At 41.6% G+C, this 18732-nt stretch overlaps 1 protein-coding gene across 1 annotated transcript; it reads right to left on the bottom strand.

Moving 5' to 3' along the window:
* Positions 1 to 999: 999 nt before the first annotated feature.
* Positions 1000 to 9319, bottom strand: LOC115202788 (olfactory receptor 10A4-like). The gene is made up of 6 exons (XM_029766819.1): positions 9103 to 9319; positions 8701 to 8878; positions 4180 to 4344; positions 3870 to 4008; positions 2061 to 2209; positions 1000 to 1298 (listed from the first exon to the last, which is right to left on the bottom strand). Exons 1-6 carry the CDS (start codon positions 9317 to 9319, stop codon positions 1163 to 1165), a joined length of 984 nt encoding a protein of 327 aa, XP_029622679.1. The 3' UTR covers positions 1000 to 1162.
* Between the last annotated feature and the right edge of the window lie 9413 nt (positions 9320 to 18732).

Below are 18732 nucleotides of genomic sequence, written 5' to 3'. Positions count from 1 at the left end.
GTGCTGCATTTAGCTGTGGTTTGGGTTTATGTGACATGATATGCTAGCTTGAAAAATGGCTGTCTGATTTTTTCTGGCTGGGCACTCTGCTGACAATCTAATGTTTTGCTTTCGTTGTAAAGCCTTTTTGAAATCGGACAGTGGGGTTAGATTAACGAGATTCTTGTCTTTAAATAGCTGTAAAATAGTCATATGTTTGAGAAATTGAAGTAATAGTATTTCTAACGATTCAAAAATCGCGCCACTGGAATTTCAGTAGCTGTTACGTAGGTGGGACGAAATCGTCCCACATACCCCAGACAGGTTAATGTAGATGGCCCTAGTTAGAAATAAGACAGTACTCGACAACAGATAAAGAAAAAAATTATACTTATCACTCCTGGAGATATCAGGAGTCCTCTAGCTATAGAATTAAGCATAAAAGTAATGTATTACTGTAACACATTAAAGGGTATCCCCAACACCGGTCATTACACAGTACTTGCTTTGATACAGCATTTAGATGACAGTAGGTTACCTGCAATATAATATACAGTAATGAGCTGCTTGTAGGTTACTGTCAAATTCACAGCAACCCCTTTACAGTGCATCCATGAGATCAAAAGTCTAGTTTTAATCACGTTTTGAAACTATGCAGTGTTCATTTACATTGTTTACACATGTGGAATAAAACAAAGTCAACATTTTAGTTTGGGTTCTGATTGGCCACGGCCATTGAACTAAGCTCATTGAGGCATTTATAAATTATATTCTTCAAGAATCAATGGCTAATATATGATTCATTTTAAAGTAAAAATAATGATGTACCAATTCTGGATTGCCCCTTTAAGAGTTATACTGCAGGTATGAAAACGTATCAAATGTGATTTGATGACATCAGTCTTATGAGTGATGTGACATTTCCAATGAAGATATGATTGTTGCTCTCTGAATGTGCTGTGGCCTCTTCTTTCACAGCACACTCAGTATATGGGAACAAAAACTACCAGACAGCAAAAACAAGTGTAAATGTTTATTGTTTTCCATATTGAATAATGAAATGTTAAAAATATATCAGCTCTGGGCCTCAACATCTGCATGACCAGGGGAGAGAACAGGAGAAGTGTGCAGTCATAACGCCTCCTGTGTGATTTTTATAAGCGGCAGGCTGCCTGAGTTCCTGTCAGCAGGCTATGGGGTGGACGGAGGGTTTGTGATGTGCGTTGGACTGCCCTCGGTAGACCCACTTGGCCAGGGAAGCCTTGATCTCTTTGGTACGGATGCAGTAGATGAAGGGGTTGAGGAGGGGTGGCAGCAGACTGTAGAATAAGAATAATATTTTATTAAGACACACACACACACACACACACACACGGAGAGGCTGGAGCAGCTACTAGTGTAGTGCCCAGTGAGGTGTATAGGGGTTAATTGCCTTGCTCAAGGGCACAACAGCAGGTGATGGCATCTAGGACACAGATGCCAGCAACCCACCACTCCCAAACACATTTTTCCCTGTCAAACATGGGATTCAAACTGACAACCATCTGGTTGTTGGCCTGCTTCTCTAAGCTACCTGCCTTTTGAGGAGGGTTAGGCCGATAACAAAGTCCTGGCTGATGGAGAAGTTGATGACGCTGCTGGTGTAGACACAGCACCGGGGGACGTAGTACAGAGAGATGATACACAGCTGGGAACTACAGGTGGAGAAGGTCTTCCACTGACTCTGGATGGCAGGGGGGAGAAGGGAGAGGGCAAGAAAGGGACAGGAGGGGAGACAGGGACAGGAGGGGAGGAAGAGGGAGAGATGGACAGGAATGAAGGAGAGGGGGAGAAAAAGACAGGAGGAGGGGGAGAGAGGGACAGAAGGGAGACAGGGACAGGAGGGGTTTAGTTCAGACGGGGGAGCCCCTGGATGGATAGCTGTTTTGGGGATAAGTGCCTTTCTCAAGGGCACAATAGCAGTGGTAGTAATGATCTGACAAAAGTAGCCAGATCATTCCACAGTTTTGCATCGCCCGGCCCGGGACTTGATCTAGCAACCTTTGGGTTCCCAGCCCACCTCTAACCTGTGGTCTACCTACCTGGAGAAAATGGCGAGGCTGATGCGGAGGTCAGGGGTCGTGGTCAGGTTGGGGATGTAGGGTGTAGCGTTCACTATGAAGCGGGGGACGTAGTAAATAAGGATGATACAGCCCTGAGTAGCACAGGTAGAGAAGGTCTTCAGCCTGCCCTGGGTTAGAGAGGGGAGAGATGGCGAAATGTTAGGGTTAGGGTTAGGAGAGAGTAGTTAAAATTAAGGTCAGAGACAGGACAGGACAAGAAATGTGTGATGTAAAGTTGAAATGGTGAACCTGGCAGTCCAGGTTTAGTGCTTAGGAGGCTCCTCAGATGAGGATGTGGAGGAACATACTCCTCAGTTAATTTCATAAAAATAAAAGTGAAAAAGTTATAATTTTTAGATAAAACCTTAGTAAATAAATTCACGTCAGCAAATATTTGATTACAACATACTGTTTTGTAATGAAGGTCTACAGTAGCCTCAACATCACTTTGTAGGGTAGCACCAGGGTGTAGCCGGAGGACGGCTAGTTTCCATCCTCCTTCGGGTACATTGACTTCAATACAAAATGTAGGAGGCTCATGGTTCTCAACTCCTACCATATACTTAAACAGTAATTATGACAACTCCTGGAGGACGTCCTCTTGAAGCATGAACTGACATTGTCCACCAAATCAAAGGATCAGAGAATGAATCTAGTACTGAAAGCATAAGCTACAGCTAGCTAGCACTGCAGTGCATAAAATGTGGTGAGTAGTTGACTCAAAGAGAAAGACAATACTTGAGCAGTTTTGAACATATTAAGGAGAAGAAAGAAATAGAGAGCTAGCTATATTTCATTGTATATTATTCACTTTCATTTACTTAGCTAGCAAATGAAGCTAGCTACTTTAGCCTATTCAAACACCCAGCTCAAACAAAGAGATGCTATGTTAGCTGGCTGGCTATGGCTATCCAACACGAACTCTTCCAAGTCAATGTAACCTTTTGGTCTTATTAATTTATTGCTACCGGGGTTCACCAATGTAACTGCTAAACTGCTTGCTGACTGTACACTATTGTGCATGATTGTAGCGGGTTTACTAACGCGTGAAATCTAGTAGCTATGTTGACCATGACATTAGCTAATATGGTGACAATTATGTAGGCGGTGTGTAGCAGTTAGCGGTTATGATATGAAGTGTGGCTTGGAAAGGTTTTTTCACCTGGTCACAGACAGCTGATGTGTTGTGCACTGAAGTTCACAAGTGAAGGGAAAAGGTGAGAGGAGGAGAGCACGTAGATGCGAGAAGGAATTGTGCAACGAGCAAAGTGATCATGCTGTTTGTATGTGGCTGCTGCGAAAGTGATCTGTTTGCGTGTGATCAGGAATGAATTCATTCCGCCGATTTTTTTGTTGAAAAACATTTATTAAAACGGAAGTAAACGGAACGAAATGGGGAAAAACATACCTGAATTTGTCCAATAGAAACTCTCGTTTACAACTGTTGGACTAATGATTACACCCTAGATCAACTAGACCCAGGCAAGAGTGTTCATCGTAGTATTGAATGTTACTGTCAGCTTGATTACTCCAATTTCTCTCAACCAGTGTAAACTTTCATTCATGTTGTAGCAACCTCATGTTGGGTATAGGGAAAATTAGAGTATCATGTGTAGTATCCTAAACCTATTGATGTTACGTTGAGCTTGTAACAGAAATAAGACCATGCTCGTAAACATTTAGTGGTGGGGTCACACACCCCCCCTCCTACCACACACCCCTCCTCCTCACACACCCCTCCTTAACCCTCTTTGCACACCCCTCCCCCCACACCTCCAGAATTCTGACCTGTGCGTTAGCCATGCGCATCACGGTGACGATGATGTTGACGTAGGAGAAGACGATGAAGCCAAAGGGGAGGAAGAGGACGACCATGGCTAGTGAGAAGGATAGTCTGCTCTGAGACGAGATGTCAGCACACGACAGCCTGTTGAGTGAGTGGTTGGTTGGTTGGTTGATTGGTTGACTGAATGTATTTGATCATTTAAAAAAATACATATACTGTATGTACATCAAGTATAATACAGTAAAGTCACTAGGAGTCAAAAGTAGTGCACTTTAAAGTGAATAGGGAGCAAATTGGGATTCGGAAACTGACTGGTTGAGAGACGTAGTGTCGCAGTAGCAGTGGATAATGCGGTTGGGCCCACAGAAAGGCATCTGGGATGACTGGATGGTGGTGATGGCTGGAGATATCATGGCTGACATCCAGGACAGGGCAGTTAGGAGAGACATGGTCCTGTTGGTCATTAGCTCATTGTACCTGGTAGAGAGGGAGGGAGGGAGGGAGTGAGGGGGAAGGTGTGGGGGTGGAAGAGGGGGTAGAGATGGGTGGGATAGGGGGTAAGAAAGAGAGAGAGTTGCCTTCTGTAAAAGGTCGTTATCTTTGAATACCTGAGAGGGAAATACAGGTAGTTACAGGTAGATATAGTGACAGTATACTGAACAACAATATAAACGCTAAATACAACAATTTCAAAAATGTTACTGAGTTTCAGCTCATATAAGGAAATAAATTAATGAGGCCCTAATCCCTGCTTTTCACATGACTGGGTAGGAGCGCAGCCTTGGGTGGGCATGGGAGGGCATGGGCCCACCCCCTTGGGAGCCAGGTCCACCCACTTGGGAGGCAGGCCCAGCCAATCAGAGTGTGTTTTTTGCCAGAAAAGGGTTTTATTACAGACAGAAATACTCCTCAGTTTCATCCGTTGTCTGTGTGGCTGGTCTCAGGCGATCTCGCAGGTGAAGAAGCCGGATGTGGAGGTCATGGGCTGGTGTGGTTACACCTGGTCTGCGGTTGTGAGGACGGTTGGACGCAATGCCAAATTCTCAAAAACATCTTTGGAGGTGGCTTATGGTAGAGAAATTAACAATCAATTTTCTGGCAACAGCTCTGGTGGAAATTCCTGCAGTAAGCATGCCAATTGCACACTCCCTCAAAACTTGAGACATGTGTGGCATTGTGCTATGTGACAAAGCTGCACATCTTAGAGTGGCCTTATATTGTCCCCAGCACACTATGCACCTGTGTAACGATCATGCTGTTTAATCAGCTTCCTGATATGCCACACCTGTCAGGTGGATGGACTATATTTGCAAAAAGGGATGTAAACACATTTGTGCACACAATCTGAGAGAAATAAGCTTTTTGTGCACACTCTCCATAGCCGATGTGAGCAAGACTTTTAAACAGGTCAACATTCATAAGGCTGCAGGGCCAGACGGATTACCAGGACGTGTACTCAGAGCATTAACGAACCAAATGGAAAGTGTCTTCAATGACATTTTCAACCTCTCCCTGACCGAGTCTGCAATACCTACATGTTTCAAGCAGATCACTTTAGTCCCAGTGATCAAGAAAGCAAATGGATCCTGCCTAAATGACTACCACACCGTAGCACACACGTCGGTAGCCATGAAGTGCTTTGAAAGGCTGGTCATGACTCACATCAACTCCATCATCAAAGAAACCCTAGACCCACTCCAATTCACATACTGCCCCAACAGATCCACAGATTACACAATCTCAATCACACTCCACACTGCCCTTTCCCACCTGGACAAAGGAACCTCTACGTGAGAAGGTTGTTCTTTGACTACAACTCTGCGTTCAACACCATAGTGCTCACAAAGCTCATCACTAAGCTAAGGACCCTGGGACTAAATACCTCGCTCTGCAACTGGGTCCTTGACTGCCGCCCCCAGGTGGTAAGGGTAGGCAACAACACATCTGCTATTCTGATCCTCAACACTGGGGCCCCTCAGGGGTGCGTGCTTAGTCCCCTCCTGTTCACCCACGACTGCATGGCCAAGCACAACTCCAACACCATCATTAAGTTTGCTGTTGTGTCGTCAAAGGTAGGTCTGATCACCAACAACGATGAGACAGCCTATAGGGAGGAGGTCAGAGACCTAGTTGTGCCAAGACAACAACCTATCCCTCAATGTGAGCAAGCAAAGGAGTGTATCGTGGACTACAGAAAAAGGAGTGCTGAACAGGCCCCCATTAACATCAACGGGGCTGTATTGGAGCGGGTTGAGAGTTTCAAGATCCGTGATATACACATCACCAACAAACTATCATGGTCCAAACACACCAAGACAGTCATGAAGAGGGCACGCCAACACCTTTTCCCCTTCAGGAGACTGAAAAGATTTGGCATGGGTCCCCAGATCCTCAAGAAGTTCTACAGCTGCACCATTGAGAGCATCCTGACTGGTTGCATCACCACCTGGTATGGCAAATGCTCGGCATCCACCCGTAAGGTGCTAGAGAGGTTAGTGTGTATGGCCCAGTACATCACTGGGGCCAAGCTTCCTGCCATCCAGGACCTCTATACCAGGCAGTGTCAGAGCAAGCCCTAATATTGGCAAAGACTCCAGCCACTTAGTCATAGACTGTTTTCTTTGCTACCACACAGCAAATGGTACCGGAGCGCCAAGTCTAGTTCCAAAAGACTCCTTAACAGCTTCTACCCCCAAGCCATAAGACTGCTGAACATCTAATCAAATGACAACATAGACTATTTGCACTGCCCCCCCCCTTTTACACTGCTACTACTCTCTGTCATTATCTATGCATAGTCACTTTAATAACTCTCCTTAAATGTACATATTACCTCAATTACCTTGACTAAACGGTGCCCCAGCTCACTGACTCTGTACCGGTACCCCCTGTATATAGCCTCGCTATTGTTATTTTACTGCTGCTCTTTAAACATAGTACACATGTCAATCAGGAGTTCTGCCTGGGCAGTCCCAGCAGTAGTCTTATATACAGCTATACACAGACAAGTAATATTTGCATGATTTAGCATAATTCATTAATCATTACCGTTTTGTTTCATTCATGTGACCGACCAATACTAGGTCATAACATGTGACAGACCAATACCTCACGAGGCTTTTTCTCTAAGCTGAGACCTTGAAACTGAGATATCTTTCGTTCTCAAAACAAGGTCTGGGCGTACTGCCAAATTGCAGATACTGATAAATGAGCATTCGTTAAATCAGTCACTTGCATGAACACAGAAATTGGTTATTAGAACAGCACATGAAGAGAACACAGAAGTGAGTTATCAGAAAATTGCAAACATAAATATTCCATTACAGCGTAGTGAAAAACTTTTGGGGGTTTCAGTGCATGTAAAAGGCAGCATCAAAACATAAAAACTGTGTTTCTAATACAATCAATGGTTTAGAAATGCCATTGATTATTTTTACCCCTTTTTCATGGCTAAGGTGTATGTAAACTGACTTCAACTGTACATATGATGTGCTACAGTAGAGACGACATAACACAATATTCAGAAACTATTATGATAACGAAATAAGGCACTTACTTTGATGGAATGCACACATGTCCAAAGTTATTATTAGGAAAACAACATTGAAGGCAATGGGAGCACATGTGTACTATTTCTTGTTCTTATTTGTTTTAGTTTCAATTATTATTTTTCTAACTGCATTGTTGGTTAAGGGCTTGTAAGTAATAATTTCACTGTAAGATCTACACCTGTTGTATTCGGCGCATGTGACAAATAAAATTTGATTTGAAAGATGAGACTCTCACGAACAAGATGGTGTTCTCCGTCTTGGGACAAGTCTGAAGTCAGTACAATCTGCCAACTTCTGTCTTTAGGGGGTGAACAGTTTGGGCTACACACTAATCTGTGTAAAGGTGAGACTCTCAGGAACATGTACAATTCAGTTGTTTTCTCTAGGACACCTACAGGCCTCACAAGACTTGTCTGAAGGTCCCCTGGTACCAGCCCAAAAAATGTATGGAATTATATATGGAAACTTTTTAGTGACAAAAATAAAGGGGTTAAATACATGTAAAAAAAATTATATAGAAATGTTTCCTGATCTTTCTTTAATCTCTAAGACACTTGTTGGGGGGGGGGGCTTTGTTGTTCCATGCAGTGAATCTGTTATTCAATGCGTTTGTATGGGCTAATAACAGTAAGGCCAAAACGATGTTTTTCATCACATAAAAAAAGAAAAAAAAAAGATGTTTCAAGGGGTCTTAAAATTCTAAATCAAATAGTAAATTGATCCTTGGTATGACCTTCTGAAAACAATTCAATATAGCTTAGACTCTTATGAGTTAGGGTTAGGGTTAGGTAGATCTATGTCACCTGAGAGGGTAGCAGACAGCCAGGTATCGGTCCAAAGCCATGGTCAACATGATGAGAGAGTTAGGGTAATGGTTAGGTAGATCTATGTCACCTGAGAGGGTAGCAGACAGCCAGGTATCGGTCCATAGCCATGGTCAACATGATGAGAGAGTTAGGGTAAGGGTAAGGGTTAGGTAGATCTATGTCACCTGAGAGGGTAGCAGACAGCCAGGTATCGGTCCATAGTCATGGTCAACATGATGAGAGAGTTAGGGTAAGGGTTAGGGTTAGGTAGATCTATGTCACCTGAGAGGGTAGCAGATAGCCAGGTATCGGTCCATAGCCATGGTCAACATGATGAGAGAGTTAGGGTAAGGGTTAGGGTTAGGTAGATCTATGTCACCTGAGAGGGTAGCAGGCAGCCAGGTATCGGTCCATAGCCATGGTCAACATGATGAGAGAGTTAGGGTAAGGGTTAGGGTTGGGTAGATCTATGTCACCTGAGAGGGTAGCAGATAGCCAGGTATTTGTCCATGGCCATGGACAACATGATGAGAGATGTGAGCGCTCCAAAGTAGTGGATGAATTGTTTCTGTATCAGACACGTATAGAAAGAGATGCCAGCGTCGTCCCACCAGTACCGAGCTATCACTTTGGGAAGGGCCACCGTGCAGAAGCCTGAGAAAGTACAAGCACCGCAACATATCAAAATGTAAATAAATATTAATCAATTGATTAGTACATTTTTTGGTGCAATGTAGATTGGAGAACAGACCACACATTTGAACAGGAAGTTCATGGTCACATGTCCTTACAGACACACATTCTAACAGGATAACCTTTCTGTCATGAAGACTTCTGTCTCTTACCTATATCTGATAGAACCAGGCTGAGTATCTTACCTATATCTGACAGAGCCAGGCTGAGCATGATGATGTACATGGGTTTCTGCAGGCTGCGCTCCAGGGCAAACAGCACCACCAGCAGAAAGTTCCCCACCACCGTGATCACATAGATGAAGAAGAAGAACCAGGCCACCAGCTGGTATAAGGATGGATGGAGCCCCGGGAAGCCCACGATCACAAACTCTGACACACGTGTGTAGTTCCTTGGGAGCATACTGTATGGGGAGAGAATAGTATGGGGCGATCCCACCTCTGCCACAAATGTACTGAGGAGAGAATAGTATTGGGCGATTCCCACCTCTGCCACCAATATACTGAGGAGAGAATAGTATGGAGCGATCCCAGGGGCGTCATGCACTCTAAAAATCTGAGGGGGCACAAAGTACTTGAGGGTGGTCTGGAGGGGGGCTAGATTTCTTTATTTTTCAAACACCTGAAACAGCTTTTTCGTACAATCTAGAGCCATAATCATTTCTCTGCATATCTAAGCATACCTCTTGAGCTGTCTGTGTCCTGACTGGTGATTATATTTGTAAAGAAGCAAATTTGCTTCTCTCCATCGCTGCTAAAATCTATGTAAAGGATTGAAAGGAATGATATTCTTATTCAGTACATTTAGTTATTACTTGCTTTTCTAAAGTCTGTCAACCTTGGCAGCAGGAATGCTAGCTAAGATAGGGAAGCAAGCTTGTGTAACTAACTTGATTGGTAGCCTGAAATGGCTTCTTGGTAGCTAGTTATGAGGTTGGAAAATCTGGGCCAGCTAAAGCCAACTTCATAACATTGGTTGGTGGCTCGTAGTATTAAAAAGAAACAACAACAATTAATAAAAATTATAATTATTATTACAGGACAAATCTTGAGGGGGCACGTGCCCCTGTGCCCCCTATGGGCATGGTGCCTCTGATCCCACTGCTGCCACCAATGTACTGAGGAGAGAATGATTGTCAATACAACCCCATTATGATAAAGAACATGCCATGTAGCAGCAGGTAGCCTAGTGGTTAAGAGGTTGTGCCAGTAACCGTAAAGATTTATCGGGTTGAACCCTCGAGCTGACTAGGTGAAAAATCTGTCGATGTGCCCTTGAGCAAGGCACTAATTGCTCCGGTAAGTCTCTCTGGATAAGAGTGTCTGCTAAAATGCAAATGTAATTATGATAGACAATACACCATTGTTATGATAGACAATACAACATTTATGATAGAGAATACACCAGACACAAGTTTAACTTGTACCTAAATAAGGGGATTATTTAGTAGCAGTTACTGAATGATGTTTGCTTGATAACAGTTAAAAGACCTTACAGTATAATAACATGTATAATATAACATTACAGTATAATAACATGCAGAATCTAAAAGTACATAGTCATAACATATCAAACAGTATAATGATAACATAATACCTCTCTTTTTGATGGTGGCCAGAGAATGGAGTTGCCTTCACACACCTTCTGATTTAAATACTATCGACAGGGGCTCCATCCTAAAGAGGGAGTGTGTGTGTGTGTGTGTGTGTGTTTGCACGTGATACTCTTACTGTACGTAATGGGGATAATTCTGTGACTGGTACCGTATGTGCCTTCTATGAAGTTACAGGCCATGCCTCCTCTCCCATTACAAGAAATGCATGTGTGTATGTGTGTTGATTTGTTTGTGTGTGCGTGTGTGTTTGGTAAATATCTGATTCCTTGACAGTGTAGATGATGTATTGTATACTGCTAGAATGAATAGTCCCTGTAAAAGTCATTTTCAAAGTCGAGGTCGCAACCCAAATATACTGAACAAAAATATGAACGCAACAAGTAAAGTGTTGGTCCCATGTTTCATGAGCTGAAATAAAAAAAAACATTAATTCTCCACACGCACAAAAAGCTTATTTCTCTCAAATGTTGTGCACAAATTGAGTCAGCAGGAATGTCCACCAGAGCTCTTGCCAGACAATCTAATGTTAATTTCTCTACCATATGAGAATTTGACAGTACGTCCAATCGGCCTCACAACTGCGGACCACATGTACAGTGTGTGGTCTGGAGAGTGCCCCATGTGGCTCAGTTGGTAGAGCATGGTGTTTGCAATGCCAGCATGGTGTGTGCAACGCAAGTGTTGTGAGTTCGATTCCCACAGGGGGCCAGCACAAAAAATAAAAAAATGCATGGTATGAAATGTGTGCATTCACTACTGTAAGTCGCTCTGGATAAGAGTGTCTGCTAAATGACTAAAATGTCAATGGTGGCGGTGGGGTTATGATATGGGTAGGCATAAGCAATGAACACAATTGCATTTTATCAATGACAATTTGAATGCATAGAGATACCGTGACTAGATTCTGGCTCATTGTGACGCCAATTGTTTTTAAGGTATCTGTGACCAACAGATGCATAACTGCATTCCCAGTCATGTGAAATCCATAGATTAGGGCCTAAATTGACTGATTTCCTTATATGAATTTAACTCAGTAAAATCTTTGAAATTGTTGCATTTATATTTTTGACAGTACCATATTTAAGATTCTTCAAAGTAGCCACCTTTTGCCTTGATGATAGCTTTGCACACTCTTGGCATTCTCTTGGCATTCAACCAGCTTCATGAGGTAGTCCCCTGGAATGCATTTCAATTAACAGGTGTGCCTTGTTAAAAGTTAATTTGTGAAATGTCTTTCCTTCTTAATGCGTTTGAGCCAATCAGTGTGCTGTGACAGCATTCTGCAGTGATACGCCATCCCATCTGGTTTGCGGTTAGTGGGACTATCATTTGTTTTTCAACAGGACTCTGACCCAACACACCTCCAGGCGATGTAATAGCTATTTGACAAAGAAGGAGAGTGATGGAGTGCTGCATCAGATGACCTGGCCTCTACAATCACCCGACCACAACCCAATTGCGATGGTTTAGGATGAGTTGGACCGCAGAGTGAAGGAAAAAGCAGTCAACAAGTGCTCAGCATATGTGGAAACTCATTCAAGGTTATTGGAAAAGCATTCTAGGTGAAGCTGGTTGAGAAAATGCCAAGTGTGTGCAAAGCTGTCAAAGGCAAATGGTGGCTACTTTGAAGAATCTCAAATATAAAATATATTTGTTTAACACTTTTTTTGGTTACTACATGATTCCATATGTGTTATTTCATAGTATTGATGTCTTCTCTATTATTATACAATGTAGAAAATAGTAAAAATACAAAAAAACATGAATGAGTAGGTGTGTCCAAAGTTGACTGGTACAATATATATTTACAGTGCATTCGGAAAGTATTCAGACCCCTTGACTTTTTCCATATTTTCTTACCTTACAGCCATATATATATATATATATATATATATATATATATATATATATATATATATATATATATATATATATATATATATATATATATATATATATATATATATATAAAATCATACACACACAAAACCCCATTTTAGCCAAAATTCTGGGAAATTTACTAAAAATAAAAAACCCAAATAATGCATTTACACAAGTATTCAGACCCTTTACTCAGTACTTTGTTGAAGCACCTATGGCAGTGATTACAGCATCGAGTCATTGGGTATAACACTACAAGCTTGGCACACCTGTTTTTGGAGAGTTTCTCCCATTCTTCTCTGCAGATCCTCTCAAACTCTGTCAGATTGGATGGGGAGCGTCGCTGCAGAGCTATTTTCAGGTCTCTCCAGAGATGTATGATTGGGTTCAATTCCGGGCTCTGGCTGGGCCACTCAAGGACATAGGATCGTTGTCCTGTTGGAAGGTGAACCTTCACCCCCAGTTTGTGGTCCGGAGCGCTGTGGAGCAGGTGTTTTATCAAGGATCTCCCTGTACTTTTCTCTGTTCATCTTTCCCTCGATCCTGACTAGTCCCCCAGTCCCTGCCGCTGAAAACCATCCCCACAGCATGATGCCGCCACTACCATGCTTCACCGTAGGGATGCTGCCAGGTTTCCTCCAGGTGTGACGATTGACATTCAGGCCAAAGAGTTGAATCTTGGTTTCAGCAGACCAGAGAATGTTGTTTATCATGGTCTGAGAGTCCTTTAGGTGCCTTTTAGCAAACACAAAGCTGTTTGTCATTTGCCTTTTACTGAGGAGTGGCTTCCGTCTGGCCACTCAACAATAAAGGCCTGATTGATGGAGTGCTGCAGAGATTGTTGTCATTCTGGAAGGTTCTCCCATCTCTACAGAGCAATTCTGGAGCTCTGTCAGAGTGACCATCAGGTTCTTGGTTACCTTTCTGACCAAGACCCTTCTACCCCGATTTCTCAGTTTGGCCAGGCGGCCAGCTCTAGGAAGAGTCTTAGTGGTTCCAAACTTCTTTCATTTAAGAATGATGGAGACCACCGTGTTCTTGGGTACCAATAATACAAAAATGTTTTGGTACCATTCCCCAGATCTGTGCCTCGACACAGTCCTGTCTCGGAACTCTACGGACAATTCCTTTGACCTCTTTGCTTGTTTTTTGCTCTGACATGCACTGTCAACTGTGGGACCTGATATAGACAGGTGTGTGCCTTTACAAATCATGTCCAATCAATTGAATTTACCACAGGCGGACTCCAATGAAGATGTAGAAACATCTCAAGGAGGATCAATGGAAACAGGATGCACCTCAGCTCAATTTTGAGTCTCATAGCAAAGGGTCTGAATAATTATGAAAATAAGATGTGATTTTCATTTAAATTTGCAATAATGTCTAAACTTGTTCACTTTGTCATTATGGGGTATTGTGTGTAGATTGCTGAGGATTTAAAAAAAAAAAAAATTTTGAATAAGGGTGTAACCTAACAAAATGTGGAAAAAGGGATCTAAATTCTTTCAGAAGGCACTGTATGTACATATAGGTAGGGATAAAGTGACTAAGCAACAGGATAGATAATAAACGGTAGCAGCAGCGCATATGATGAGTCAAAAGAGTCAGTGCAAAAAGGGTCAATGCAGATTGTCCGGGTAGCTATTTGGTTAACTATTTAACTTACTATTTACCAGTCTTATGGCTTAGGGATAGAAGCTGTTCAGAGTCCTGTTGTTTCCAGACTTGGTGCATCGGTAACGCTTGCAGTACAGTAACAGAGAGAACAGTCTATGACTTGGGTGGCTGGAGTATTTGATCATTTTTAGGGCCTTTCCCCTGACACCGCTGTCCTTTTGAGGAAAATTAAGGAAATCTATTTCAAACACAGCTGCGAGCAGCAATGAACGGAGTTCACAGGAGGACAAAAAGGACACAAGATCAGATAAGAAAGCAAGCACTCTATCATGTAGGAGCTATCTATCTTTATGTGCAATCTGTAAAAGCATTACCCTGTTTATCTCGAAATACCACAAGGATGATGCAAGTGAAGTTTAGTCTAATGCCGTAGGTTGGTTATCTTTGAATGCAGCAGGTGTGATTACTTTATGTATTGAGTTTATATAACAATTCTGGGGAAAATATGACAAATGGTTTACGTATCAGCGTTAGTGTATTGGTATATTGCGGTCATCATTGAATTCTGGGACTTTATTTTGTTGAAATCTGTTTGTGTAAATGATTTCAATCTCAGTTGGTACACTCCACATTAGCATTCCAAAGTATACTGCCTTGCAAAGTATTCAGACACCTTGGATTTCTTCACATTTTAATGTGTTACAAAGTGTGACATAAATTGATTTAATTAATGTTTGTCAACAATCTACACAAAATACTAATGTGAAAGATTTAAAATATTTTTTCATAAAATAAAAATAATAACTAAAATAGTCATTGCATAAGTATTCAGCCTCTTTGTTTAGGCAAGCCTAAATTACTTCAGGATAAAAATTTGGCGTAACAAATCACATATGTTACATGGACTCAGTCTGTGTGAAATAATAGGGGCTGACATTTTTTTGAATGACTAAGCAAAGACCAAATTTGGAGTGAATCTGACTTTGTCCATGGAGATTTTTTTATGATTATTTTAAGCATTAGCATTACATAGTCAAAAAAGTGAATTTGATAAGTTTCTTTATTTTTGAAGATATCAATTTCAAACTTAACATGTTTTATCATGGTAATGTCTTTGATGACCCTAGAAAGTTGCAAGTTGATTGGCCATTGTGGAGTGGATTTGCAAAAGATTTAAATGGACAAGTGAAATGGTTAATGAGAATACGTTGAAGATAGAGGAAAATTGATCCTGACGGACATATTTGGTACTTGAGGCAAATTTGTGTAACGTGAGGAAAGACACCTACAGTACATAGAGTTTCAAGACTCTAGATCAAATGGGGCGACGGATATGAGGGTTTAAATTGAACTGCTTATAACAGCATCACCTATAGGCCAATCAGTGCCATTCGTTTTGAACAAGTTACACATGGCCTCTAGTTTCTGTGTGTCAAATTCGAAAAAAAGTTAAATCTATGCTTTAAGTATTTGTCCATGTAAAAAAAAAAGAACTCAGAAGTATGAGTCATAAAACCCATAAACCCAGAAATGGTTCCAATCGTTATTTCACCATTAATTTTTGCGTCTGGGATTTTACAACTATTTCATATAAGGTTTGTGTTTCATGTAGGCTTACCCTGGGGGGACGTTTTGATAACCCGCAAATCTCTCTTGGACAAGGTAACTTTTATCAATGTATTAGCTTGTAATTACCACTGCTAACAAGCAATTTTGGTTAGGTCAAATATCTATGGTTAGCTAGGTGCTTATGAAAATTAGCTAGATACCAACCGACTGTAGTTACGTGTACAACACACGTTACCTTCCTTAGAAAGAAAACCAGCATAATGCCTTGTTACCTTTTAGTATTTAGTGAGCTAGCCAGCTACTTTTTCACATGGTGACATGCTAGCTATCTTTAGCTCAACAGGGAATGGATATTTAGCTAGCTAGTTAATATTTAGCCAGCTAGTTAACCATTTGTCTAGTCATGCTAGCTAACGTTAGGCCGGCACCGTGGCAAGGATAGTTGGTTAGCTAGCATGTCACCACTTAGAAAAATCTGATTACCTCATTTAACTTGTAATGTTTACTAGATAGCTAGCTAAATATTGCCTGGTTGGCTAGCTAGTTAGACACCTTGATTGGATAGTTAGCTACATTAGCTAAATTAGCTAAAGTTGGCTAGCTAGCTCGCAAAGGACTTGTGGGCTCAATGTTTTCCTCATACAAAACACAGAAATGGTTTTGTTCCACGAGTGCATGTTGTGATCTTTTCATTGACAAGTCTTTAGTGACCTAGCCAGCTAGTTAACTATTTAGAACCCATAGCGGCCGTCGACAGCTTTTCTTTAAATTACTATAGCGGCAGTGAACGGCCTTGTTTATCTAACAATAATATCTATGTCAATATCCCTAAATTAACTTGCTAAGAACCTGGCTGTTGTCATCAACCAGAAACCGGGCATGCTGACTTTTCAACGTTTTTTCCACTTTATTACTCAAAATGACAGCGCTGAAGAGGACACAATTTTTCACTGTGAAAGAGGCTGTATGTGGTAGAGAGAATCTCCTGGTCACCTATAGAGACCTGCCAACAGGAAGGATGTTAAGTGCCACATGACTTTCAATGCATGACTTTGAACACCTTGAAATGCATTCATTGTAAGAAATGTGCTATATAAATAAAGTTTGATATGGTTGATGACATTACAGCTGTAGAATAATTAATAAACTGTAATTTTCACGAGGACAAGGTCAGTTTTTACATAAAATCCTAAATTATCAATTAAAAGTTATCACTTGACTTATCAATCATTTAGTGGAAGGATCCTATAAATTAAGACTGAATCCATGTACCACTCGAAATAAATACCGTGCCTTTAAAGTTTTGTCGCTGGTCATGAAACTACAATACAGGCTGGATGTCAAAAGATTATTTTGATGAATTCTCAATGACATTCTAGAACTGAATGATTACTCATCGAAATCTGGTATCCGAGGTAATCTGGTTAATGATTATATAATTGTCTCTTTCCTTGCATAATGTTGACAGCTGTATAGAACACATTGTATTGCTAAGATACTCAAACTTAACTTAATTGCTACACACACCAACACAAGATAAACTTTATCCCTCATGCTGGCGCTGACTTAACCAGTAAGTTTACCCTTACTATAGCTGCACTTTTCCACATGACCAGAATTCTAGTGGTCTTCTCCCCTTTTAATGCTCTAATGCTCATCCTTGAAAAATGCCATGTCTGAAATCGACACCAAAGTCGACATACTGTTCAAACTATCTATTATTTGTATCTACTGCTCTGCTAACTAGCTAGCTAGCTAAAGTGTGGTCAGTGACTAGCTAAGAGAGTGGAAAGGGGACGTAAATTCATGGATTGGGCACAGACGGTCTCGGCACAAAGGTCTCTGATCGCGCTGGTGAACGGTAGCTCACGGTGTCGGCTAGAGATGACGTTCAAGGGCTTCCTGCAGGAATTTGTAGTCTCTTGTAGTGGAGGTCTCCGTGCTTCTACTGTACACCTGCATTGCTTGCTGTTTGGGGTTTTAGGTTGGGTTTCTGTATAGCACTTTGTGACATCTGCTGATGTAAAAATGGCTTTATAAATACATTGATTGATTGATTGATTCTTGGTTGCTAATTAGCATTAAAAAAAAATTGGGGAGTAAATTGAGGCGAATACATTGAGAAAACTCACCTTGTCCTAGAAAGAATTACACTTATCAAAACTTCACGCCAGGGTAAGCCCACACGAAACACATACCTTATATGTAGTAGTTTAAAATCCCAGATGCAAAAATGAATGTGGAAAAAAACGATTGGAACCATTACTGGGTTTTACCGCTAGGTTTTATGGGTATTATGACGCGTCCACTGTGCTGGAGTATTATGGAAATTCGTTAAAATAGTATTTGAATGATAGAAAAGTGTATTAGAAAGAATCTGTCCCTTGTTCTCTCTTTCTCTAACTTTAATCCCCTGTCAATCAAACAATGTCCAACTAAAAAAAACCTGCCAGAAGAGAGTGAATGAGAGGAGGGGGAGTGGGGCTCAGGTCTCAGGTGTGACAGGCTCCTAATTGAGTGACTAATGAGCACCTGTTGTCTAATTAGCCTCTATTCCCAGAGTATCTGAGGAGCGTAGGGAGGAGGAAGAATGGAGTGTACAGGCGTGTGTGAATAACACACTACAGGTGGACAATACAGGACAGGTAGTGAGAGAGAGAAACAGTTGAGGAAGAAGCGATGATGTCACAATGGGGAGCTTTAGAATCTTGTTAGTTTGAACAGTGTTTATGATGAGGAGGGTAACTAGACTAACAGGTCCTCAGGTGAGCTCTCCCTCCCCAGATTCAGCTTGTTGTTGAGATGACAGAGTTCAGCTGAGTTCAGGGCTCGTATTCACAAAGTCTCAGAGTGCTGATCTAAAGTCAGTATGACGTTTTAGATCACAATGAATGTAAGATTATATGGACGGGGGGGGTCTGATCTTAGATCAGCGCTCCTACTTAGAGATGCTTTATTTGTTATTGTGCCTGGTGTCATTGTGTTTGTAGTGCTGTAACTCTGACAGATGGACGGATGGGTGATGACATCACCATGCTTAACCTCTCGCCTCTACAGTGCTCCGTACTGTTACCCTTTGATCAAACATACCAGGCAGTCACATGCTGCTCTGTATTACTGGTACCAGACTGGA

The sequence above is a fragment of the Salmo trutta genome, chromosome 12, assembly GCF_901001165.1.
Source record: "Salmo trutta chromosome 12, fSalTru1.1, whole genome shotgun sequence".
Lineage (NCBI taxonomy): Eukaryota > Metazoa > Chordata > Actinopteri > Salmoniformes > Salmonidae > Salmo > Salmo trutta.
Note: the sequence above shows the minus strand (reverse complement) of the source record. Positions and strands in the feature narration are given on the sequence as shown.

Coding starts and splice junctions, on each gene's coding strand:
- LOC115202788 (XM_029766819.1), bottom strand. CDS start 9,319: ATGCTCCCAAGGAACTACACACGTGTGTCAGAGTTTGTGATCGTGGGC. Junction 4,345..8,700: donor GCTATCTGCTACCCTCTCAG/GTGACATAGATC, acceptor CCTCTCTACCAG/GTACAATGAGCTAATGACCA. Junction 1,299..2,060: donor AGCCTCGCCATTTTCTCCAG/GTAGGTAGACCA, acceptor CTTATTCTACAG/TCTGCTGCCACCCCTCCTCA.